The sequence below is a fragment of the Centruroides sculpturatus genome, unplaced genomic scaffold (assembly GCF_000671375.1).
Source record: "Centruroides sculpturatus isolate CEXI.00-Female unplaced genomic scaffold, Cexi_2.0 scaffold766, whole genome shotgun sequence".
Lineage (NCBI taxonomy): Eukaryota > Metazoa > Arthropoda > Arachnida > Scorpiones > Buthidae > Centruroides > Centruroides sculpturatus.
Window position 1 is genome coordinate 119761 of NW_019384954.1, and position 27544 is coordinate 147304.

At 29.6% G+C, this 27544-nt stretch overlaps 1 protein-coding gene across 1 annotated transcript in view; it reads left to right on the plus strand.

Annotated features, from left to right (window-relative positions):
- Window positions 1-2492: 2492 nt before the first annotated feature.
- Window positions 2493-27544, plus strand: part of LOC111632338 (tubulin-specific chaperone A-like) — a 27179-nt gene continuing 2127 nt past the window's right edge. Inside the window, exons 1-3 of the mRNA XM_023376747.1 lie at window positions 2493-2651; window positions 8744-8849; window positions 19586-19672. Coding sequence (XP_023232515.1) covers window positions 2599-2651; window positions 8744-8849; window positions 19586-19672 — 246 coding nt within the window. The 5' untranslated portion in view covers window positions 2493-2598. The remainder of the gene's footprint in view (window positions 2652-8743; window positions 8850-19585; window positions 19673-27544) is intronic.

Consider the following 27544-nt stretch of genomic DNA (forward strand, 5'->3'; position numbering starts at 1 on the left):
GTGCATCTCTCTCATTCATTAAATTTAGTTGTAAATGACGCTGTCGAAGTAACGGTTAATTTTTTAACATTATACAAGAATTATACACGTTTTTTTCTACATCCCCTTAAAGATGGGATATACGAAATCGTAATATCACCGGTTTAACATTGAAATCCGCGAGTAATATAAAATCGGAGAGCGGAATAAAAATATCAAATATTTTAATGGATTTTTTAAACTCCTGTCAACTATACGGAACTATCGTAAAAACATACCAGTAAATTCTTATCGGTTGGGTTAAGTTATAAATCTACTCGTTATTCACGTAATCGGCCAAATATCTAGCGGGCGGGCGGCTAACAGCCCGGACCGGACCCGGGTAGAATTGGAAGTGTTATCGACCCAAGATCGTAGGCTTCCACTGGCTAAACCGGGTGAGGTTGGTGCTCTGTAAAGCGCATGCGCAAATCTGGTTTTTTGGAATCTGACAATACAGAGATTTCACTCCTCCACTAATATTCGAATATACAATGGCAATCTTTTTTTTTCACGTGTAGTATAGATATTTGTAATAAAATACATAATGCGGTTATAATAAAATATTTTGCGATTATTTTCATATAATTTAAATTAATATGTATTTATTTTTTATAAAATACAAGGGAAGCGGCGCTTCCACCGCTTCTAATGACGGAACGCTACTGCTGGTAAGCTGCCACCTTGACCGTTCGGTCATCCGGCCCGACTTTGGTTATCAGAGCGCTTTTTGTGTAAGTATCTGCGATGAAGTTGCTAAGAAAAGCGATTATGAGCTTGCTGCAGCGATCGTGTTTGTGTATTGGTAAATAAATATGTTGGTTGCCTTTATTTTTTGTGTATTCCGTGTGCTGTATTGAACAAAATGGTCATGAGACCTGCGCTCGTCATTCTCTCAGTTATCTGGCCCGCTGTGAAAAATGTTTGGTCACCCCTAGTCTAAGGGGGTAAGGGATCAAATCTGGAGAAAATCGAAAACCTCCAGCAATTTTTTGGAGAGGATTGCGAAAATGTTATTTTCTCGCCATGTCGGACCACATCCCTCACCACCTGGTCGCCCTATTGTGGATTTTTTTGAACCCATGATGGATTTGCCGAAGAAAGATCCTCTTATTGCTCACAGAGCGAAATGAGTTTAAAATCTGGACCTATCCAGGCGCAAAAGATTACACTACATTTAAAAAGTTACATTAGTTACTAGTACACTAGTTACTAAATTAGTACACTAGTTACCAGAAATGCTGTGCCATTCATGCTGTCGCGCTCGACCATATACATATTTGGATTGCCACTGAAGACAGTCATTTTGAACGTGTTCTCTATTTCTGCAATGTTGTGTTTATCCTTTACAGTCAGACATTATTTACATGTTATTCTAAATATTCTTAAATTGATTCCTTTCGGTTATTTCAGCGTTGAAACAAGCATGCACTATGTGCATACACTCGTGCAAAGCTGGAAGATCTCTTTTGACTCTGGAAAAATCTTTACGTGGACATCTTATATGTAGCCTATATTTAGTTAAATTCAGTCAATCCGTTTTAATAAATAAGCATTGCATTTTGATTTTAACCAGTAAATACTATGCAGTGCGCCGCATCGCGCAGTCTTCAACGGGAGGTGTGCGACGGTAAGACATTTTACGTGTGAGATAAGTATCGAAATTACAAAATAATAAGTTACGTGTTTTAGTATTGCGCAAATAAAATATAAGTAATTGTCTCATTAAAAAATTTTTCAAATTTAAATCGATTTATCAGGCATGTATCATAGTCTAAATAAGAGCTTTATATCTATGGTCTCCATGTTAAAGTCAACTTCCGGTAATATTTCCGGTATGGTTGTAACGTCACACACACTACCGACCAATGGCTAAGGCGCTAGATTACCCAGGTATGCTCATACGCTTCCGTCACGTGTGCAGCCATATTGGTCCTTTTGACGTCATATTCCAAGATTTTTAAATTTAGCTGTATTTTATAACTAGGTGCACTAAATTTTGGCAAAGTTTATCATTTCGACCTTGCAAAATCGGTTGAATTTATGATTATTTTCGTGTCTCTTCTATTGAACTTCTACGAGAGTCGTCTGCTTTCTAAGGACCAACATGGCGGATGAGCATACCTGGGTTATCTAGCGCCTTACCAATGGCCGTTCACCACACACACTAGTTCTATGAACCTTGTTTAAAAAATTATTGTTTATATTCAAACAATAATTATAAAATTTATTAATTAAAATAACAGAATTACTTTAAATTAAAAATTATGTAACATTTATAATTTAAAAGAATCTAAATTAAATTTAATAAACGTTTATTTTATTGATATATAAAAGTATATATATTACTTATAAGTAATAGCTAATATTAATTTAATAAATTAATAAATATATTAAAAATAATTTAATAATACAGTAATAATAATAATACGAGATATAAATGTATTAAATTTTTACATTAATATTCGCTTTAGCCATGGGATGGCGCTGTAGTAAGCTTAATCTTGGTTGCTAAGCGATGAAAATATTGGTCCGTTACATTTAATACAAAATTAATAAATTACATTAAATAGAAGAGAAATGGCCGATTCAAGAATTAAACAGATAAAGATTAAATCTGGTGTAGTGAAGCGGTAAGTGCAATTGTCATATTGATAATAACAAAATATATAATAAAATCTCAATGCATTTAATCGATAATGAATTGAACAGTTGAATATTAATTTGTCCTTATATTTTGATTAAATTAAAATAAATGTAATTTTTTCCTTGTATAAGAAGATATTATTGGTTGAATATTTAAAATATAAACATTGTTAATTATAATTTGAAAGAGATCATTTTAAAATTTATGTAAATAAAACATATGGCGAGTGTTTTATATATAAAAGTGGTTGTTAATGTAAATTTAAAAATACTTTGGAATTTAATTTAGGAAGTATTTTCATAATTAGAATTATTAAATATACTTCATAATAGCTCTTAATCATAAATTAGAAATATGGTTTTTGGGTAAAATTCCTCTTCATTATCAGCATCCTGATTAGATTTATTAGATCTTATCTTAAAATCAAAAGTTGATGACTAATATGTAGGATATTCTGTCTGCAGAAGTATTGAATGGTGTCGTCGATGTTCGAATCTGGTTTTGTTCGAGCTCCGAATGAGACGGTTGGGACCTTAATTTTTCTATCTCCGAGATTTCCCGAAATTAATCTGCGATTGCCACCTTTTAACTGCTACTTCCGGATCGTTTACTTTTGATTCTTTTGATTTTGTCTTGTGTCTATTCTTCCAATGGTAATTGTGAGATCTTCTATTTTTGTGCTCCAATAAATTGCATTTTTTAATCCAGTAAAATTATTTATTGTAAACAAATATTTTCACTATTTACAGTCATCGTCAGGTTTTAAAATAAATTTAAATAATTGTATAATATAGAATTAAATATAAATGTAGACAGAAAAAAATTTATATTTATTATAGTTTCATCTGTTTAAATGAGTTTTTAACATTAAAATTAAACATTAAAATCTACATACAGGTACAATATATCTGCAGTATACTTTTTTTTTTTAGTACTTAACATCAATAACTTAACCTCTTAGACTTTGTCATATGTAATTTTACTTATTTTTTGCTTTATTGAAATACAACTTTTATCTTGCAAAAATTGTTCCACAATTTTAATGTTTGCATGCTTGCAATACTTTTTGAAAGACTATCTCAATAAGAAAGTTTAGATTATTACTACATTTACAATTTTTAAACACTAAAAAAAAATAACTTATTGGAAAAGCTATCCTTTAAAGAATATCAAAAACTTAAAAAAAGTAATAACATATTTCTAAAAATATCAATTTAATTTTTATCTGAAAGTTTATATATAAAGAGATATACAGTACAACTTTGATTATCTAAATGTATTTGGACTAGAAGTGGTTCAGATAACCAATCATGAAACTATATATTTTAGAAAAAAAATTCACATGAATGCATCATGGGGTAATAAAATAAAAACTGCAAATGAGTGTTATAGAATAATACCTTACTTTTATTGAAAATTACAGGGTCAGCCAAAAATTCATAAAAACTTTAAAAATTCATAAACACATTAAAAAGCATTGAAGTATGGTTTACATTTTAAGTATTCACAGGATGAAGGATTCTGACAGGAAATGAGAATGTGTTAAGGGCCAGTTTTCCATTGAAAGTTTTTCCAGCAGACATCCTTGACAGATTGCTTACATCATTTATTCTTTGTCATTCAATCCTACTGATGTTTAGATCTAACATTAAGCAGGCAAACACGAACAGTAACAAAAAAGAACTTTATTAGAAAAGGTTAGAACTGTTACAGACATCCTCGAGCGACACCCGGACAAAATCCAACGAACTTTCGCGCCTTTTCTTTTTTGACGTTGCCAGCCACTCTTGTTGGCAAGTGTTGCCAGACAGAGTTCGTGATCTTGGCAAGTGTTGCCAGACAGTGTTCAGGATCGCTGGCGGCCACAATTCCATTAAACTAAACCAAACATCTTTCATGGTGTCTTGAATCTCTGTCTGTACAGATTGCAATCACTGCACCTGCTTTTACCAGCAGATACCATCATTTGCTACATGGGCTTTATCAAATATTGCACAGTGGTGTGTAGTTTTGGACAGATGAAGCCATTGCATGGACGAGTGAACATACACAGCTATCATACATGGGCAATTGCTATTCCACATATGTTCATAATGTAGTTGCTTCACTCACCACAAGTGGCAGGTGTGCTTCACTGCAACCTACATTGAAGAGTTTTTCCTCTGAAGAGCTTAGTCCAAGAAATGGCTGGAAAACAATGCACAACCTTATTTGACACTACAAGAGTAAGTTGTGTCTTTTTTCAAGAAATGAAGATGCTGCCAACAGTCACATTTATGTGGGAAGGAGCATCTTCTCATATCACTTCTCTAGTAAAGAAATTTTTGATCTTAATATTTGATAATGACTGACTTATCAATAGGCACTGCAAGATTTCATGGCCTTTTTGATCTCCAGATTTGATATCAGTTTATCTGGTTATGGTACTATTTAAAGTCTAAAGTATATCAGTCAAGTCCTTCCACATTGTTGTAACTGAAAGATGCCATTCAGCTTAAAGTGAGTTCTATCCATCTGAACAGTCAAAGGCATTGTCATTTGCATCAGTTGTATCTTACCTTGTGGTGGACATGCCAAACACTTTGATGAACTGTCAGAATTGCTGTTGTAATAAATAAATTGAATGCACAGTAATCATTTTCATTGCCATGAGAATGTCTTCCGTGCCAACTATCAACAACTTTTCAGACTACAGTTTTTTTCTGTCAAAAAAAATCTCCCGTTCTGAGAATACTTATAGTACAAACTATACTTTAATACAATGTTTTTTCTTTTTTTTTTTTATGAATTTTTAAAGTTTATATGGATTTTTGGCTGACCCTGTAATTGCTTATTTTCCTTTGCACAAATGTAAAACTTTCTTATCTGCAAAATCTCTTATCTGTTTGAGAAGAGCAGTTGAATAGAAGAAAATTTGACTCATACCCTGTCATTCCTGTCGTATATCAAATGCCTCAGCATGCATCAGACCTGTTTTACTTTGTTCTTGCTCATTGACCTCTTTATTTCATTTCTGACAAGTTCACTAGTTTCACTCACTAGTTTCAATCTTTCAATTAAGCTTTTTAGTAAAAGCAACTACATTTTCCTTGTTATTTTCTGCCAAAAATAAATGATATAAAATTAGCTTTCTGTACATGTCTTCAGTTTCTCGATTACAAGTTTATCCATTGCATTGAGCTAATGCTATGACATTTAGTAGAAGATACATCACCTCAAAATCATCATCAATTGCATTTAGCACATCAGTTGATGACATGGTGCATTATTGAGCATCAGCAACACTTTGTCCTGTTGTTGTTTGCATTCATAATGCCTTTTAACAGTTGGTATAAAGTTTTGGGTTTGGTCACCAAATGAGAATGCTTGCATGCTGATGAGAGAACGTTCGGTCGGATTTTTATATTTATTTATATACATATATATACAGCAATGTATCAATACAATGTTTTTATGTTGGCCTCTCGTTCAAACGTCCAATCTTGGTAGTCATTGGTCCGAAAGTGAGTATCCAGTTCAAAGTTCACTTTTTCTTCTTTTCTGCGCCCTCCATCGGTCTGAATCGGCACATTGCTGGTGGGCACCACAGTGTTCCCCCAGTGACAACAATACAGGGATCAGAGGTACCAAGGGTTGAAGCACACATGACATCCTGACCGGGTCGTGGTGGTTGGTGCTCGCATCAGTGTGACAGAATAGCTTATGTTGTCGACTGGTGGATTGGCTGTATTGTTTGTAATTGTATCAATGAACACTGGTTTGAGCTGATCCATGCTGATGAAAGCCTCTATGCCTTTTATTAATATGGTGAAATGTTTATTGGATTGTGCTAGGACTTGGTACGGGCCATCGTAGGGAGCTTGTAGGGGTTTTTTGACACTCATTTTTAACAAATACGTGGGAACATTCCATTATTGAGGGGTGTAAAAAGGTGATAATTTTGTCATTCATGGAGGTTTGGACTGGCAAAAAATTGTTCATAATATTGCAGAGGTGCTGAAGGAAGATGGGTGGCTTAACAGAGTTGTTATTTGTAAACTGTATAAAGTTGGCTGGTAAACATAGTGTCATTCCATATACTATTTCTGACCAAGTGCCTCCAACATTGGGTTTAAATGTGGAATGGAGTCCGACATTCACTAATCCCAACATTTTCAATAATCTGTTATCATTCTGATTCTTTAGGTGCCAGATCAGCAAACTTCTATTGTATTAGAAAAATTAGTTATAAAACTGAATACAAGAAACAACCAACAGATCATAGATTATTGAAAGAATGCAAAACTTGGCACTATAATAGATTATGTAGCCTAATTTACAGAAAAAGTCCTTGATAGAGATAAAGATTCTGTATTTACATAGTGGAAATGGTTTAGTCCTATGATTTATGAGAAAAATGTTTAAATGAAGAAATAAATCATTTGTTTTCTGAGATTTGTAAATTTTAACAGATTATATTAGAAATATGTAAATTGCTGAAATAATTTTTATAGGATAAATATAAGCATTTAAATACATTTTAATATATAAACAGGTCTTTAAAATATTAGTTCTTTTAAATTACATTAATTTTAATTTTGTTAAATTTTTAATCAATATTATTATCACCAGTAAAAAAACATGTCTTTAAGTTGATGCCATATATTATTAGAACTAATAGAATACAGGTAAATAAGATTCTATTATAGTCTGAGCAGTGAAAGAACAGACTTGAGTCAGCCTTAGCTGGAAGGGTCTACATCAGATGAAAGGGATGAAAGGAGACATGTAGGAGTTGACACATGGATCACAGTAATAAAATTTGTAAAAAATTAAAACAATAAAATGATAAAGATAGTATAGAAACGTTTTAAAAATGTAAAAAACAAAACAGCTGAAAGAGAGAGATCCTCGTTTCAACTTTCACATGACTCCTTCCATCTCTTTCATCTGACATAGACCTTTATAGCTGGTACACATTTATGTACAGTGTGGAAACTATGAAAATATTGTTTAAAATTAGATTTGTTGTAAAATATATTATGTGTTCATTAAAATTTTTTTGCGTTTAGTTTGAATTTGTTTACACTTTAAAAATATTGGAAAAATTAATTTAATCTAAAAAATCTTGTTGTTTGAATCTCAAAATTTAAAGTTTGTATTAATTTCTCAGATAAAAAATGTAAGTAAATGAAATTTTTTCAAGCATTCTATTTGTTATAGTAAAAATATTTAAAAGTCTATAACAAAATGCATTACTGGTATCAAATTCATTAGACTGAACATATTTTTAAGTGTTTTCGAATGAATCATTACTATGAAGGCTGTTTCTTTTTCAACCTCCAATGGTCCATAAAACAAAGACAAGTGTAAATAACAAAATGAATTTATTACCAAAAGTTAGGTACCAAACATGGTTACTTTTTGACATAATCACCGTGAAGATTGAGGCATTTGTCATATCTGTAGACAAGCTTTTTTATCCCCTTGTCATAGAATGTTGCCACCAATGACTTGAGATGGGACCCTAACATTGTTTTGAAGATCATCATTAGTCTCGAACCTCTGCCCTCCTAGCTATATTTTCAGTTCAGGAAAGAGATGGAAATCGCTCGGTAAATTGGGGCTATATACTGGATGTTTAAAGGTGGTGAAGACCTACCCAGCTTGGAACTTTCTAATGTGTGAAGACTTCCATCTCTTTCCTGAACTGAAAACATGGCTAGGAGGGCAGAGGTTTGAGTCTAATGATGCTCTTTAAAACAATGTCGTTAAGGCCATCTTAATTTACTGGACCATCAGAGGTTGAAAAAGAAATAGCCTTTGTATTTATTTTGAAAGGAGAAACTTTAGAGTAAAAAATTAGCTAAGTTTAACAAAACTATAAAGAAAAAACTCAAAATTTTCAAATGCTCCAAATAGATTTTGAAAGTATTTGACTTTCTTCCAATCAGACAATATAAACAAAAAAAGTAACTTAGTAACCTTCTTGTAAAGTTTCATATAAATTACTATAAAAAAATATTTTAAAAATTAAATTATATATATATACTGAATAAAATACTTTAATTTAATCAGAATGAAAATTGCATTTTTAAGGTTAGCAAAAGAAAAAGCAATGTATGAAAAAGAAGCTGAGTTACAAAGACTAAAAGTGGAAAAAATGAAGGAAGAAGGAAAAGATGAATATGAAATTAAAAAACAGGTGAGAAGAATTTTAAAAGTTTAAATTAATATTTTTAGAAATCTATAAAAAGTAATTAATGAAGGATAATTTTTTAATTCTTATTTTGCATTATATCATTTAAAATAGCCCCATTTTTCTGTATTATAAGCATAAACATTTTCTAAAGAAATAAAGTAACAACTACATTATCTATCAAAAGTTTAAAGAAACATATCTAGACTAAATATATTTATTTTTTGCATATTTGTTTATTTAGCTGATGATAAGCCAAAAACATTATTTTTTTGCTTCAACAAAAAGCTTCAAAAGCTTTATTAAGATTAACGAAAATCTTAAATTTCATAATGAAACTTTTTAATTTATAATTTTAAAATTAATAGTGCTAAATGAGAAGCAATTGAAAAGGCTTTGCATATAACATTAAATATAATTCTTCTTTCTTGAACTATTGATCAGTTGAAAATTGAATAATGATTTTTGTATATATTTTGTTGTAAACTTTACAACACTCCAGTATAAAAGCAAACAAACTGAGTATATTAGAAAATATTCTTTTTACAGAGGTCATAATACTTTGCCTGCTCTCATACAAATAATTCCAACTATTGCCCCATGGTTTGACTGACCTGTTTACTGACTCCACCGGACTAATTGCCCCTTATTCCAGCAAGTTATCAAGAGTGGTTTTCTTAATCCTTCATAATCCAATTTATAACAACTCCTTTCCCAACAGTTTACAAACTTGTAATTTCACATAACTTAAAAAAATATATATATAAACAATAAAAAATTTTTGAAGTTTTTGTTGTTAAAATGTAATACAAAATATATAGAGATTCTTTTCTAATGTATGTAATATTTATTGGAAACAAATGTGTATCATATGGCCTTCTGCTATTCATCACTTTCTTCAAATATTTTAGAGTTAATGATAGGATTGTATGGAAAATTTAAAAAATATATAGTTTTTTTTTATCTGTAAATTTATGTGAGAAGACTGCAATGTCTATTCTTGAGTAAAATGGCTTAACTTTTAGGATGATTTGATAGAATCTTGATACTTTAGACTGAGGTGACCCCATGTTGTTGGAAATCACAATATTGAAAGACTGAATTATTAATGATACTTCAGATATAATAATTGAAGATTCATTAGTTAAAGATTAGTTAAAATGTATTTGCATTTAATACGTTAACTTGCTGAGATAAAAATTTGTAACATCTACAGATTTATAATCATTGTTGTTTTTATTATACATGTTACTGTTGTTATAACCTGTTCAAGTGGAACAGTATTTAAATAGATTTTCAATGAATATTTAAAATACATCAGTATTAAAATGTCATTGTACAGAATTCAAATAAATGTGCCATTTGTTCAAGTGCAATTTACATTTAATGTTTAGATTAAAAATAATATTTTGTCTGCCACCTGTATCATTTTTCTGCATATTATACGCTTACAATCAAAATTCTCTTATTTGTAGTTCTATCCCTGTTACACCAAAAAATAAAATTCAACTCTATCATCATTTAAAATAATTAGGCCTGTTAGTCTTTGTGATTTAGGCTATGTTTGAGAAATGATATTTTAACTTTTTTGTATAAATGCTTATTATGAAGTTTTGAAAATTATATTAATAGGTTTAAAAATTATATTTAGATATACATTCACAAAAGTTATTGACAAGGAATTCATCTCAGAAATTTTTTCTGTATTGGAATAAATATAATGTATAATTTTTAAGCAATGTACTAATTTTAAATATTCAGTTGTTGAAAACTAAAAACATTATATACATTACTGAGCAATTCACTTGGGGCTGAACACTTACTTTGTTAAGTTGCACAGTCACATTTTGAATATGTAATGTAAAACACATCTTGGTTGACTGCTTTGTTATGAAATGACAAAGCTGTCACCCAAGCATCCATTCATATTTCATGCTCATTTTTTTATTTTTTACAAAGATACTCCACATAAGTGTTTAATTTTGAATGAATTACCTTGTATAAATAGTTAGTACTGAAAATGATTGAATTATACAATTCATACAATTTTTAAAATTAAATTTAAGTAGATAAATTTATTAATGATTTAACAAATTCAATTCTAAGTTTCCATATCAATTGAAATCCCATGGGATGAGATTTATATATATATCTGTTATGGACAAAGTGATTAATATGGGCATTATTCATAATGACCAACAAAATGGGCATTGTAATAAATTTCAATAATTTATCAAATTGACCGGTCATTTCATGAATACTGCTATCATCTAGTCAGGCAAAGTGATAATAACGCATCAAAGAGTGATCATCCAAAATACGCTAGCCAATCAGCACTCGCATCTGAAGTTGCGCATGCGTGTCGCGTTTAGTACTGAATTTGGGGCGGTCACATCTGTTTGTGCTTTTGATGGAATCCTCCCTGAGGGCTGCTGCCAGCATGCCACTTATTGTTTAACGTCACTAGATATTGATTCATGATAGTTCTTGAACACACATATCAGTAACTAGTATGTATCAATATCTAGTGACATTAAACAATCGGCGGCCTGCCGTCGGCTTCCCTCCGGGAGGAATCCGTCGGCAGTATAAACAGTTGCAACCACCGCCATTATGGTTCACATAGGTAAAATTTTACCATTTAATTAATATAGTTAATAGCACTTAGTTTTAAAAGATTACGTGTTTTTTTAAATACTTTGAAATAATTCACAAAAAATAAATATTTCTAAATGAAATAAGTGGAGTTTTTTAATCAAATTAAAATGTCACACAATTTAAAATTCAGTACTAAATGCAATACGCACTCAACACGATACAATCAGCAACTCAGAGTGCCAATTGGCTAGTGTATGTTGGATGATCACTTTTCAACATACTATTATCAATTTGCCCGACTAGGTGATAGCAGTATTCATAATGACCGGTCAATTTGATAAATTAATGAATATTTATCACACTGTGCACCCTTTTTGGTCATTATTCATAATGACTGGGCATTATGAATAATGCCCGATTAATCACTTTGTCAATAACATATATATGTAAATGGATTTTTTTTTTTGCATAGTTGTAGCTGTTGTATCAAAAGTGTAAAACATGTTTTGTGCTTTACACAATGTCATTAAATTTTGTCTTCTTTTCTCTTAACTTTTCTTCAGAAAATTTACCTTTTTTTTTATTTATATGCTTTGCTGTGAATCCATTCCATATTTTATATAAAAATTTGTGAAAGTCCACACAAATTTCTTTTAAGTGATCACAAAATTTAATTTTAGCAAATATTAATTATTTTGCTATCGCTAATTTTGTTTTTTGTTCTCTATTAGATTTGTTAATCTAATAGAGAATTAAAAACAAATTAGCAGTAGCAAAAGAATTATTGTTACATTTCATGAAACTGCATACTTTTGTAACAAATAAGACAAGACAATATCAGATTATTTTTAAATTACAAATAGTACCATTTTGTTAATTGTAATTATTAACATAATATCATCTTTGAAAAACAGACAATAGCATTTTTCTATGATGCTCTCTAACATCTCAATAATCAGTTCAAAATTTACAATATTTTCTAGCAGAATCAGATTTATTAAATTACAAACATTTTTCACTTAGAAAGATGATTGCTATTTTATCAGGTCTTTGGAAGAGCAGCAAGGAAAAATTTGTTGAATTGTTTTACTTTGGTTTGAGTTTGCCCAGAAAAATCTTTACAAGTTTGTGTTATGAAGTTTTTACCTCTGAAAAAAGAAAACTCTGAACTAAATAGTCATTGGAAAGGTGATGAAAAGCTGTACATTTTCTTTTTTTTTTTTTTTGTAATTCTACAAGTTCTTTTATCAAACACAGTAAATTCAACTTTGGGTGTACAGAGCAAGTTACTGTATAAGATTTTAGTTTATATTTTTCAGACAGTACTTTGTGACTGGTCAGCTGATCTGTGTTTTTGCCTTCTGTTTGATTTTGTTAATAACTACAATACTTTTGAGAATTTCCCAAAAATCTTCAATTTGACTATTTCTGGCAGATTTTCAGGATTGCCCACCTTTTTGACAAAGTTGATGTTTTCTTGTCACAGATAATCAAGTATAGTTTTGGCATAACGGGACCTTGCTTCTTTTGGCCACAAGACATACTGCACTTGAGAATTGTTTTTTTTTTTTTTTTTTTAATTTACGAGGGCTGTTCGGAAAGTTTGCGGCCTCACATAGAAAAACAAACAAAATAATGTTAAAACTTTTTTTATTTTTCAATGTAATCTCCTCTGTTAGCAATGCACTTATTCCAGCGATGTTCTAGCTTTTTTATGCCATCACAACAGGTCGATTTGTCAAGGTATGCAAAATACTCGTTCACTTCAGAGATGACTTCGTCATTTGGGTGGAATCTCTTTCCAGCCAAGAATTTTTTTAGGTTTGGAAAAAGGTGGAAGTCACTGGGGGCCAAATCAGGTGAGTACGGTGGATGTGGAACTAATTGGAAGCGAAGTTCGTTTATCTTTTGTTCAGTGATTCTGGCGGAATGTGCAGGTGCATTATCGTGGTGGAACAGAACTTTTTTCTTCTTCAAGTGTGGCCTCTTTTCTTCGATTTCTTTCTTCAGTTTTTCCAAAAGTTCACAGTAATAGACAGCATTAATGGTCTTTCCTCTTTCTAGGTAGTCAATAAAGATGATGCCTTTAGCATCCCAAAAAACCGAGGCCATCACTTTACCCGCTGATGGAACTGTCTTTGCCTTCTTTGGTGGTGGCGAACTGTGGTGTTTCCATTGCTTCGACTGTTCTTTTGTTTCAGGAGTGTAGTAATGGATCCACGTTTCGTCAGTAGTCACAAACCGACGCAAGAAATCCTGTGGGTTTTTCTGGTAGAAGTCCAAACACTCCTTTGACATCAAAGTGCGAACACGTTTTTGCTCGGCGGTCAGCAGATGCGGCACCCACCTTGCTGAGACCTTCGTCATACCCAAATCTTCGGTTAGGATGTGGTGCACTCGGTCGACAGAGATGCCTGTTGTCTCAGCTATCTCACGCGTTTTCAAACGGCGATCTGCTAATACCAAATCGTGAACTTTGTCGATGTTTTCTTCAGTGACAGCAGTTGACGGCCGTCCGCTGCGAGGGTCATCTTCCACACTTTCTCTGCCAGATTTAAAAAGGGCTGTCCATTTTTCACAGTGGTGTACGAAGGAGCAGACTCTCCTAAAACTTCATCCATGTCATCTTTGATTTGAGATGGGGTCAACCCTTTTTTCGTCAGGTATTTTATGACCGCACGAGTCTCTGTCTTCTCCATTTTTGACAAAGCATGTGCACACTGACTATCTGCTAAGCTGTCGTGGCAAAACTTTTTGACAAATCAAGCGGAAATTGGTATTGTATCTTTAGCAAAGATGGCTGAATTATTCCCGCCAAAAATTAAATTGATCGCAGCGCCGCATATAGGCAAGGCCGCGAACTTTCCGAACAGCCCTCGTAGACAATAAGGCAACATATACATTCATTATACTTCTGGACATTGATAGCAAAACTCCATTTTCTGATTAGGGCTTGACTTAGTCTATTTGGTCCTATTGCAGTCAAATCAAGATTTTGATCTCATATTTTTCTTGAAAAATTTTATGTCCGTAGGTGTATAGGAGATATTACTGGTATAAAATTCACCGTTACCATTGATCATCAAGTGCAAAAGGGTGACATAAGATTCATCATCTAAAATGAAGAACTTTTCAGAGAATTTTTGCAACAACCTTCCACACTTTGTCTTTGCCAGTGATCTTTGCATGTCATTCTGTCTGGAGTTACTTTCTCCTTTCAATGTTTAATATGTGTTTTTTGTTTTCAAAGCCTCATAGAGTCATTTACATGAAATTTTTAGTTTCAGGGCTACAGATCAAATTGAAACCTTGTCACTATCTTTAAGGGTCCTATTTAATTCTTCCAACTTGGCTTTCATTACAATTTTCACTTTTCTACCAGGCCCCTTTTTTCTCTGTGGTGGTAATCATACAGGAACACAATCATGATAGATTTACTACAGGCTTTATTGACTACATAGTCTGAAATGCAAATTTCAGACTATGTAGTCAATAAATGCTTCTAATAATGTTCAATTAGGTTTGTCAAGTGAACTTGCAGGATGGTCCATGTGTTTCACACTTTTTTCAGGCATTTTTGTAACTACCTGTGCTCTGTAGAGCATGCATTATCATTCATGAGAATGAATAAATTTCCAATTGTTTCATCATAAAGAATAATAAGTTTCAAAATTTTACCTCAGTACCTTACTCCTATTAGTGAATTATTCCTGATGATAGAGATCTATAAGACCATCAGGAGTTATGCTTTCCCAAACCATAATATTTCCTCCACCAAGACTTTGCTATTGCTGTACAAAGAAGAGATAGTTGTGGCTTCCTTGCTCTGCCAGATGAGAACTTGTTGACTTGTCATCTGGCTTTACAATAAATCATGACTTATCAGAAAAAAGAACAGTTTGCTCAATCTCTATATTCCAAAACCCATTCTCTGAGTTCAGCAGTGACAAACACTTAATGGAGCTACAGCATTAGTCACTGGGCATACAAGCCATTGATGAAGATGAGTAGATATAAATCTTCCTGTACCTGCAAAGAATGCCCAATGCTGTACTTTAACATTCTGTCAGCTATCCCAGTGAACTGTTAACAAGTAACAATTCGTCCACATTATAGTGATATAGTTATTTATCAATGCCCTTGACCTGGTCTCCTGTGCATTGTTCCTGTTTCTAGAAAATGATTTCAGTCTGCTTATCATACTGTAGGACACTTCAAGAGCTTGTCATGACCTGCATTTGGTCAGCTTCCATTCTCCTGATTGTTGCTGTAGAATTTGATAAATCTTTCTGGGAATATATCATTTAATACATAACATATTTTTATTCTTTATATTCTTTATTCTTTTACAATATTACTGGCGATATCGTTTAAACAATGGTTGCCACCCTATACAACAATGAAGCAAAAGACCCAGGAAAATGAATATGAAATGAAATGTGATAAAACGAAAATAAAAGAAATAAAATATTAAAAAAATTGCAAAAAAATGCTTTATTATATATAAAACAGCCTTAAATCTAATGAATTCAATGTAAAGTTTATTTTTGATTTTTTAAGCAGCTTTCTGATAGTGGTATATACAGTACAATTGTTGGCATGACATCCACCCTACATGTTTATGTTATTGTAATGAATGATGACAACTATTGGCAAGTTTAATATTATTGGCATATGCATTTATGAATAAAGAAGAAATAATGGAAAGTGTTTTTATTTATATAAGCTATGAACAGTAGATTACTAAGGATTGAACCCTGATGTATTTTATCAATGGTGAAAAATGCAAAAAGTAAAAATCAGAAATCTTAATCTGACAAGTACATAATAGGAAAAAAATGTTAAGCCAGGTCAAAACAATGTCATTGATTTCAAATTTGGAAAATAATTTATCAAACAGAATATCTAAAACAACAGAATCAAAAGCTTTTGTGACATTGATGTATGCCATATAGATAGGAAGTTTTAACTCAGAATTTGATAGAACGATATGATGAATATCTAGGAGATTGCTTATAGTAGAGTGATGTTTTATACCAGAATGTTGAACAGGACATAAACAGGAGGTAATCAGGAGGTAGATGATTTTATATAGGCAGATTTCAAATAATTTCAGCATGACTGAAATATTGTTGAACTGATGAGTGTTTTTACTAAACCCATTTTTTTCCAATTAGAGGAGAAGGTGGTATTATGGAACTCCGATTACATTATAGTGAATTGTAAACAAGGTATCATAACTACACTCGCATTTTTTGTGCAAAAAGTACTGGTAACTATTAAATTAAATGTTCCTAATTGGATTTTTTGCTAGTGTAATTATAAGTAATGTTTTTGAAGGCTTCTGTACAAAAAGTCAGAAAGTAGGCTTAGGGAAAAGTGGGTGGTAATATGGAACCTTACTGTATTCAACCAACTGGATTACTTATTAAGAAATAATGTTGTTTGGCTCTGTTTAAATTAATTAATTAATTAAAAAAACTGTACCTTTAGAATTTAAATGTAAAAATAATGTGATGGAGTAGTAATAGGGCTAAAAACTTGCTATTGTAGGCAATTAAGAGAAGATAAGACTTTTAGTACAGTACAACTAGATAATCAACTATTTAAAGAATATAAGATATTATCAAAAAATTCATATAGTTCTTTTATGTAGTTTTTAGATTCTAGTTTTATTTTGAATACATTTTTATGATTATGTTAAAATACTGTGTTTTTTTTTTGTTAGAATTTTTATAATTAAGTTCACATACTATACTTATTTTTTAAAGTAAAATAAATATACATAATCAAAATTTAAAATTAGAAATGGGATATAAATGTAAAATTAGCATTTTCACATCTTCTATTGAAGGCTTCTTCAGTAAAAGAGGTGAAAGTGTTTGTTTTACTTTTGTATTATGTTTCTGTTCAATTTTATTTATTTTCTTAAGTCATAGTACATGCTGCAAATATTTATGATTAATTAAATCTTCTACCATAAGCTGGAATTTTTTCAAATTGATATATATGAGGGCGGGTTTTTTTTCAAGTTTCGATGGTCCATAAAACAAAGACAAGTGTAAATAACAAAATTCATTTTGATAATTCAAGTGTAAATAACAAAATTCATTTTGTAAATAACAAAATTCATTTTGTTATTTACAAAATGAATTTTGTTATTTACACTTGAATTATCAAAAGTTAGGTGCAAGCATTGTTACTTTTTGACATAATCACCGTGAAGATTGAGGCATTTGTCATATCTGTGGACGAGCTTTTCCATTCCCTTGTCATACCATGTTGCCACCAATAAATTGAGATTGCCTTAATGATGCTGTTTTGAAGATCATCATTAGTCTCAAACTTCTGCCCTCCTAGCCACATTTTCAGTTCAGGAAAGATGTGGAAGTCTTCACACATTAGAAAGTTCCAAGCTGGGTGGGTCTTCACCACTTTTAAACACCCAGCATATAGCCCCAATTTAGCACCAAGTGATTTCCACCTCTTTCCTGAACTGAAAACTTAGCTAGGAGAGCAGAGGTTCAAGACTAATGATGATCTTCAAAACAATATTAGGGTTCATCTCAAGTCAGATTTTTTCTAGCCCCATCTATTGTAAACTTTGTGTCTTTTCAATATTTTTGTTTGGTTCAATGTCACGACTTAGTGAATTTATTGACACTTGGCAAATAATTTCATCATCAACTTTTAATCCATATAGATATGTGTTTTGGGCTTTTGCCCCTCTTCAGTCTGTTACATAGATAGGTTGTATCTTGTGGATATCTGTCAGGCACCTTCCGCACTACGTCTTTCCACTTCCCTTCCCTGCTGACTTGACGGCATCCCCCACATGCCTTGCAACGTGCAATGTCTCACTCCCAGAATGCTGCAAATGCTGCACACAGTCTGCAACTGTATAAACATTCTATTTTAATAGTTGTAACCAGTTTTTATTAATTTCTATGCTTAGATTCTTGTTAATATTATTTTTGTCTGTAGTAAATTATTTAGTTAATTATCGGGTGTTTCTGGGAATTTATACAGTTTGATAAACTTGATACATCTGGGATATGTACAGTACAATTGAAGAATTGTATGAAGAGAGTCAGCAGGCTGATATGATTGAGGAGGAGCCACCTAGTGAACATTATATGCAGGTCCAAATGCAGTGCCAAAATTTTGCAAGGCTACGGAGTCTTTTCAAGTCATGAAGACCTTTCTGATGAGTTTTATCATAAATGAACAGGCTGTATATGACATTGCTATTATCAAGCGGTTCTTGTATTCAATAGGCAGAAAAGTGGCATCAAAACAAACCAAAATGAATGAGTTTTTTAACAAATCATTAGGTTGAGTGAAGTACTAATGCTCAAATGTGATTTGCCTTTTTTTGTGCTTATAGTGTATATAGTTTCCATCAGCTTTATCATACACATGTAAGGCATAATATATGATCTTGTAACAAATGTGTTTCTATATAATAAAAAATAGAGATTTCAAGAGACTGAATGATTTCAAGTACAGGTTATTTCTTATATGTAGGGGGTTAAATAACAGATATTTTCTTGGGTATGCAGGAAATCTGTTGTTCTTGATATAACAGATTCTCAGAATAATGGATGATTTTCAGTGACCAAAGCAGTCCGTTAAAACAGTGAATTCTTTTTTATATAGCCTAATTCCTAGATTTTAAGGTTTTAAAGGTGTATAATTTATCATTTATATGTATCCAGTTTTGTGTAGAAGAAAAAGAATTTCTAGATGTTGGCAGTTTACTGCCAACATCTAGAAATTACAAAGCTGATAATTTAATCCAAGATGTTCTTTGTTTTACAAAATGCAAAATTATATAGTTATTGGCCACATGCAACATCAGAAAAACCTGCAGGATTTTTTTGCTAGCTAGTGATATCAGAAACTTGTATTAATATTGCCATGGAATATTTCCAGAATAGCTCTTAAAGAAATTTTATTAAAGAGGTTTAAATTTGAAATTGTCAATTACTGTCTGCTGGTCAATAACCTATACCGTTTGCCCTATACGGAAAAAATTATTGGATTGCTTTACAATTAATTATAAGTATTAATAATGATATAAGAATTGTTAAATGTTTTAAATATTTAAGAATAATAATATGAAAAGTAAAAATGTTTTATAGGAAGAAGTATTACAAGAATCAGTCATGATGGTTCCAGATTGTCGAAAACGTCTTTTTGCTGCACATGCTGATCTTAAAAATATTATTGTAAGTTAATTTTTAAAATAAATCTGTAGAACTCTAGTTTACATACAGAAAAAAATTTTCTAACTGATGCTTTTATATTAGACAAGTTGCATATCTCAAATATATAATTTATGTATTGAAACATAAATGCTTTATTTGTAAATATCAAGTAATTCAACATAATAACTTTTGAATATTTTTTATTTATTATTACGAAATAATAAAATTTATTTTTATTTTTTTCAATCAGAATTATCTTCAAATTTTGATTTATAACTATTGATAGAAAATATCTTTAAAAAATTATTTTGGAAATGGTTATTGGCATCAAGAATGTTTTGATTACTGAAATGTTAAATTCCGCTAACTTTTCAGTATTAAAAATTAATACTTTTAGTAATTATAAGTTTTGAATAAATTAATTTAAATTGCTAAATGATAAATTTTTTATTGTTTTGTATCATTTATATTTTATACATCAAATAATTATATATATTATATGTCTGTATATAACTATGTAAATTATTTTTTATTAAGAGAACATGTTTTTATAGTAATGATGTTTGAATTCAAACTTTTCTTAGAACACACTATTAAAATTTAACAAATAATTCTTTTTAATTTACTTATATCCAGAAAAAAAATTACTTTCAATGCTATGGGCTAGCTTAAAATTGATGAGTCTAATTTATTTTCTTGTCTCATTGTTTGATGTATAAACTAATTTTTAAAATATTTTTCCACTTTTTTGCTTAAGTGATTTTTAAATTAATTCAGTTATCTCTTTCAAAGTTATTATCCTATATTTATTTTGATACATCTGTAGCACTATGCAAACTATTAAAATGTAATGGATTGTTCTAAGAAGAATTTTAATTGCAGTTGCAGTTGAAACATATGTTTTATCAAAGTAAATCACATCATTTTAGATTTTGTCATTGTCATTTGTAAAATTACTTTTCTTACATTTTTTGTAAAAAAATTATCAATTGGTTTTGCTCACCATTATCACTTGATAAATCTTAATATAGTACTGTATATTGCATTTTACAGTGTACTTTAGTTAATTTTAAATTGGACAATAGCTGGAAGTAATTAATTTCCTTGAATATAAGTGAATCAAACTTTAAAAATTATTATAAAATTATATCTAGAATACAGCATTGACAAAATTCACTATAATGGTGATAGATGACATTTTCCACTAAAAGTTGGCTATGCATCACCCAACCTAATACTATTGATACATATCCAAATTCCAGACTGGTAAAATTGGACAAGTTAAGATTGTATTGCTGTTACAGTGAGAACGTAAACATTCATAATTTGGGTTCAGAGTTCTGAGGCAAATCACTAGTAAACAACAAAGGCTATATGAAAAATGTTTTGATTTTAAAAAAATTTTATAGTTTGATAAAGCTTGCATAGTTTCAAATAAAAATATTTTTTTTATTTCTTCTTTCATTTTTGACGGATAACAGCCAGTTAAATATATAATAATAATAATAAATGCTAAAATAAACTTGGAAAAATTAAATAGAAAAAATTTTAATGTTGATTATATCCAATGACATGGGTTTTAGTGTCAATCTCAGCAAATTTTGAAATCTTGTTTTCTGTAAAGAGCTAATGTATGATTAAAATTGATAAAATTAGCTTCTAAATAGCTCTCTGGTAGTTAGTATATAGAAAGAGAGAAATTACCAGAAATTCATCAGCTTACACATTAAAGTAGGAATATTTAATATCATCAATTAAAGTATGGATTGATATACTGTATAAAAATGAATGGAACAGAACTAAACAGAACTAAACTATGTCTGCCTTTGGTGATTTTGGGTGGTGTAATTATTACATATTTACAGTGGTGTACTGTAAATATGTAATAATTACATATTTACAATACACCACTGTAGTAGAATTTGCTAATAGTTGTAAATATGCTAAATTACATGATTGTATATAATTTAAGACAAAAATGGTCAAGCAATTTTTATCTTTTAGTTCATCTCTAAATCAGCTAAATGAAAAGTAATAATGTTGCTTGGAATTAAGGTTGTCACTATCCTACTTTTGGTAGGATTATTCTTCTTTTATTTAGTCTCATGTTTCACTCAATTTTCAAAATGTCCTGCTTTTCCAACATAAGTATTTTTTAATTTGGCATTTATTTGGCACCATTTTGTATGTAATGATCATTTCATTAAAATAAGCCTCAAGTGGCAATGAACAGATAGCTCATCTAACATGTACAGTTTTGCTACATTCTGTGCTGTTCTGTGAGAATAGCCTTAGGATTGCAGTATTTTTTCTTGGTAGCCATAGCATGTGTTTTTTAAGTGTTTAAGTGTATGATCTAATAAATTAATGTATTTCATTCTTATGTTTGCACATTTTACTGTTTTGGTTTTTTAATGTTATTTTACATCATGCAGCCCTAACAACAACAAAAATATTGTCTGTCTAGCTTTTTACTTTCCAAAGATGGCAATTCTACTTTGAAAAATATTTAAACTTTTACAGCTTCTCAAACTAGATAAATCTGTCAAATTAAGCTGAGTTTACTGAACTAGAATTAGTTTTGTATGTATAAGATTTTTAGAATTATGACACAACTATATAAGTAAGGACTCACTGTGCTGGTTGTGAGAAACCTTATTTCCATGGATTTTCTGTTTTTTAATAATTATCAAAAAATTCAAAATTTACCCAGGTTCTCTCATCATTAACAGATGGCGACACTGTAAATATTAGCATCAAACTGTTTCCAGTAACTCAAAATTCTAAGAACATCACTCATTCTAAAAGTTTATATTTTAAAGTATTCTAAAGTTTAAATTTTTGTGATGTGTCATAAACATAAAGGTTTAAAATTCAAAACATGGAACATAAAATAATCCCAAAACAGAATATTACTTAGATTTTGAAATACACATTACATAGAATAGAATATTGATGAGCTGTTTGAAAACTGAGAAAAATATTCAAGTATTTCGAAATGTTATATACTAATACTAAGTTGCCTGTTAATTTTCATGTGTTTATATATGTATATATTGATATATGTACAAATGGCATTCTAAAAGTTTCCTGATAGTGGTTATTATTTATAAAATAGGGTGCTATATTTATAATTAATTGGTGTGAGCATAAACTTGTTGAGCATTGTTTTATCATGTATTTATAACAGCACTATACTAGATTTGTGTGTGGTGTTATATCAGTTTGAAATTACCCAAGCATTTGCAAACATGGGTTCAGTCAAACTTGAAAACAGTTTAAAGATTTATAGAATAACAATCATAAAAGTTCTTGTTCTGTTGAATAATAATAAAATTTTAACTTGCACTTAATTTGGTAAAATTATTTTTTAATATGTATCATTATTTGGGATTATTTATTTATTTATTCCTTTAGACTGTTTAATATTTATCATGATAGCAATGTTTTTGCTTATATTTAATGACAAAGTTGAATAAAAATAAAACTTAAAAAAAAAGTATTACACTAATTATTGATTTAGAATGTTTTTCTCTTATTTTGCCGATTTTTCAATTTTTTTTTTATTTTACTTGAAATAAACAAATTTTAATTCACTGCATTCTTGAGAGAATAGAGTGAAAACAGGTAAAACCCAAATATTTATTTTCTTTTTAATAATTAGATATTATGTTGTCAGATACCGGGTAAATATAAAAACTTTAGTTACATGTAATTAATATAATTCATTCAAATCCCTAAACATTACTTATTTTATTTCATGTTTAATTGTATTATTATATTGAAAAAATTTGCCAAATATTTTAAACTAATCTTATACTTATAGTATATAACAAATCATATGGTAAGGAATATTTCATTATACACTAGGGAATATTTATTTAGTCTTCATGTTTTTAATTATTAAAGCATATTAACAATATGAAAAATTATAATTAATACTTAGGGAATCCTTTTGTATGTGGATTTTCATTACATTGGGGGTCTTGATGATATAAATTTTATCATTATCAAAACATGATGTAATTAAAATATACATACAAAAACATATATTTTGAGATGGTAATGAAAACAACAATTACTTTTCAAAAAAATAATTATTTTGCATGGAACATTCACTTTTTAATTTTGTTGAATATGCCATAAATGATAATTTTCTTGCTTTTGTATTTGTATAATTTAAAAGAATTTTAAATTAAACACAAATTAATTAAAAATTTTTCCTTCAAAATTTTGTAAAATTTTAAATATCACAACATTTGTTAAAACATTTTTTTGTAATAAAAATAAAATTTTGCTTTCTTAACCATAACTGTCTGTTAAGGCAAAATTTTATAATAAACATAACATGCTAGTGCAAATGCTAGTAGATTTCTAACTCTAGATGCTAAGCTGAAAATAAGATGATAGATATGGTAATTCAAAAATGTAGAGAAAAACAAAATTTAAATTATTAAAAAAAATCTGCTGTCAAAATTTTAAAATTTTCTTTACAAAAATATTTTTATATTTTCTGTTATAAGTATCTATTTTAAGCAAGCATCTCACCCAACAAAAATATCAGAAAAATACATTCATCTTTACAAATTATGGTGTAAGAAATCTATGGTGTAAAATGTCATATTTTGTACATAGTCTCTCAACATCTGAACATTGAATGTATTTTTTGATTTAGATATTTTACATAGACAAATTCTAATTTTCAAAAAATATATTGTTTAAGAGTTATTGAAAATTTTTTCTTTAAACTTCTAATAAAAATAGTAGTTATATTATCTTCAGATAAAATATTCAATAATATCATTAATATTCTTTGTTTGAAATATCACTTCTTTAAAACATTCAATCCTTTACGTTATGAAATTATCAAAAATTATTTTCTATGATAATTCACTATTACATAATGGCAATGAATTATTACAAACAATAAAAAGCACAAAATAATTCAATAGCTCAATAATTAAACTGTAACCAAATATCCATTTACTGAATGATAAAAGTATACTAAATTATATAAAATATTAATGCTAAAATACTCATAATGTTAATCATTATTTTTTTGAAAAAAAGTGCATTAGTCTAGTACAATGTGTGGTAAATTTTAGTACAAAAATAGAAAATTTTGATATTCCTTTATATGAGCAGTTCAAAATAAATTTTGTACAATATACTTATTGAAGAATAGAATATCTTTGAAAGCAGTTTAAATATGTATAAAATATAAATAAGACAATCATATACAGTATATATAAGAAAGAGAGTACAGTAGAGCATCGATTATCCGACCCCCCATTAACCGTCTGGCTAACCGTTTGCTGACTAGAACAGCGGTTAACTGGCTGTTCTAGTCAGCAAATTTCAAATGTCCGCTAGTGATATGGCATTACAATATTTGGCTATGTCTTAGCTACTTTAATATTTTTGTTAAATTTTTGTGTGTTTTAGCTGGCATCAATGGCTCGACCATTGAAGGGAGGGCAGTATTTAAATGAGACTTAATTTTCTAATTATGAGTGGTTGTTTGTTTCGTGAGCAATAAAACAATTTAAAAATAATTTTTAACGATACAATAGCTACGATTATTATTTTTTAAAAAATTTGTTAGGCTAAACATCGATGAAAATCAACGCGAAATTGGTTAATAGCGATATACTAATAAACTAATTACATGGGATATACTAATATCCTAATATACTTTACTAATAATGTATCTTTTCCCTTCTTTTTGGTTATCCGATTTTTTCAGTTATCTGACCAACCTGAGTCCCCAATTGAGTCGGATAATCGATGCTCTACTGTATTGTAGTAGTTTTGAATAAATATTTATTGTTTAATGAATAAAATAGATGAGAAACTTTAAATAAGTCTGTAAGTTAAATAGTATACTCCATTGTGGATATACTATTTAACTATTTACTAGATTTAACATTTAACATTTTTTTTATTAAACATTAAACATTTTTAGCCATCTTAAATAGCCATCATCATTCTTATTTTTATGTAAGTAATTTCTTAAAGTTCAAGTTTAAACAGATAATAAATTACAATATTATTATTTGTTTTTAATAATTGTTTGTTATAAATATGTTATTGTTAAAAATGTTTTTGACTTGAATAAATTTTAATTAATTACTATACATATAAATATATTTGTCATATAATTACATTATATGTATATTGAATTTGTAAGCTGAAACTAACTACAATATAAAATGTTCACACTGCTGGAAAATGTAAAAAAGGTATAAATTTTCTGTTACATATTTTATATTTTATTCTGTAATTTACTTTATTACACTACTAATTAGTAATTAAAATTTACAAATAAAAGAACAAATATTTTTCCTTTCCTTTTCAAATTTTATTAAAGATAAAATAAATGATTTAAATGTAAATTCTTAAAATGTCTTTGAATTTGGCTGTATTAAATTACATGGATGTAAATGTTTGTAACTATTCAAAACTGTAGATTTACAATATTTACCTTCAAATATAATTATTGAATCATTGCAAAGGAAGTCAAAACCAAATTTTAAAAATAATTAGCAATTTTTTATTTTTTTCATTTCAAAGTATAAATAGTGAATACAAAATGAACGTGTCAACTAATATGAATTAGTGAATGATAATGATATACTAATCATCAATAATAATTCTATAATCATCCAGTCATAATAAATATATTTCAGCAGTGTATCTATAAGAAATGAACATTTTTAGCCATCTTAAATAGCCATCATCAGGTTCTAGAACAAAATTATATAAAATATAAAAGTCACTTAGTAGAAAATGAAAAATTTAGTTTTTAATATAATNATTATCATCACTTATGTTAGGAATGTAAGACATCAATAGTTTTCAAGTTATTGATAAACTTTTTGAAAAGTTTAAAGATGTAATACAATAATTTTTAGTTTTGTTGAAGAGCTAAGGTATCAAATTTCATTACACCATCCCAGATATGTTGATAAGAAAGAAGTTTTATAAATGTATGATTAATTATCTATTTGAAGATCATCCTGCAAACTGTGTATATGGTGACCATTGCCATCAACAACAATAAATTATAGATCAGTTAAGCACAAAAAAAATGTCATTTTAGAATTTCATTTGAATACCATGTTTTTATATCTGCCTTATGAGTGTTGATATAATGACGGCTTAAAAATCACTATCATTATTTCAATTTTTTTTATTAAGTAAATATAAAACTTAATTATAGCAGATATTTTAACACAATTAAAAATAGTTTCTTCAGGCATCACTGAGAAGATATTTTAAATTGCATTGTATATTTATATTACTTTCCTGGTTGATATATAACAGAAGGAAAGTATGGCAATCAGTCAAAAAATTGACTCCCCTAAGATTTTTACATTGTTTGACTTGGTACACCTTGGGAAATGTCAAGAAATTTTAAAAATTTGGGGATAATTTCTGTGTGTATGGATGTTTGTGTGTGGGGGGGGCACAATTTTGCTCACCATCTTTGAAGCTTAATAACTCCTGTGCCTTTTATATGACATGATATGTTTAAAAGTGTTAGAAGGCCGAACCTTACGGCATAGCCTTTGAAAAGGAAGGATGAAGAGTTTTAGAGGAAATGAGAAGAGGGAAGAAAAGTAAGGAATGATAGGAAAGTGTGAAGTGGGAACCATGGCGACATCGCGTTCCATTTATTGAGTATACTTTAGTTACAACACATGGGACATAGTCCACAGATAACAGTATGGTCAAAATATATACAGAAAATAAGCCCGCACATGGTACTGCCTCTAGGGAGACAGGGAACGCGAGCAATTGACAGCTATGCACGTGGGCAACCGACACAAGCTGCTGAAAATACCAACCCGGAATGTGCTGGAGTACAAAAGCACAAAGTTACACACGAAA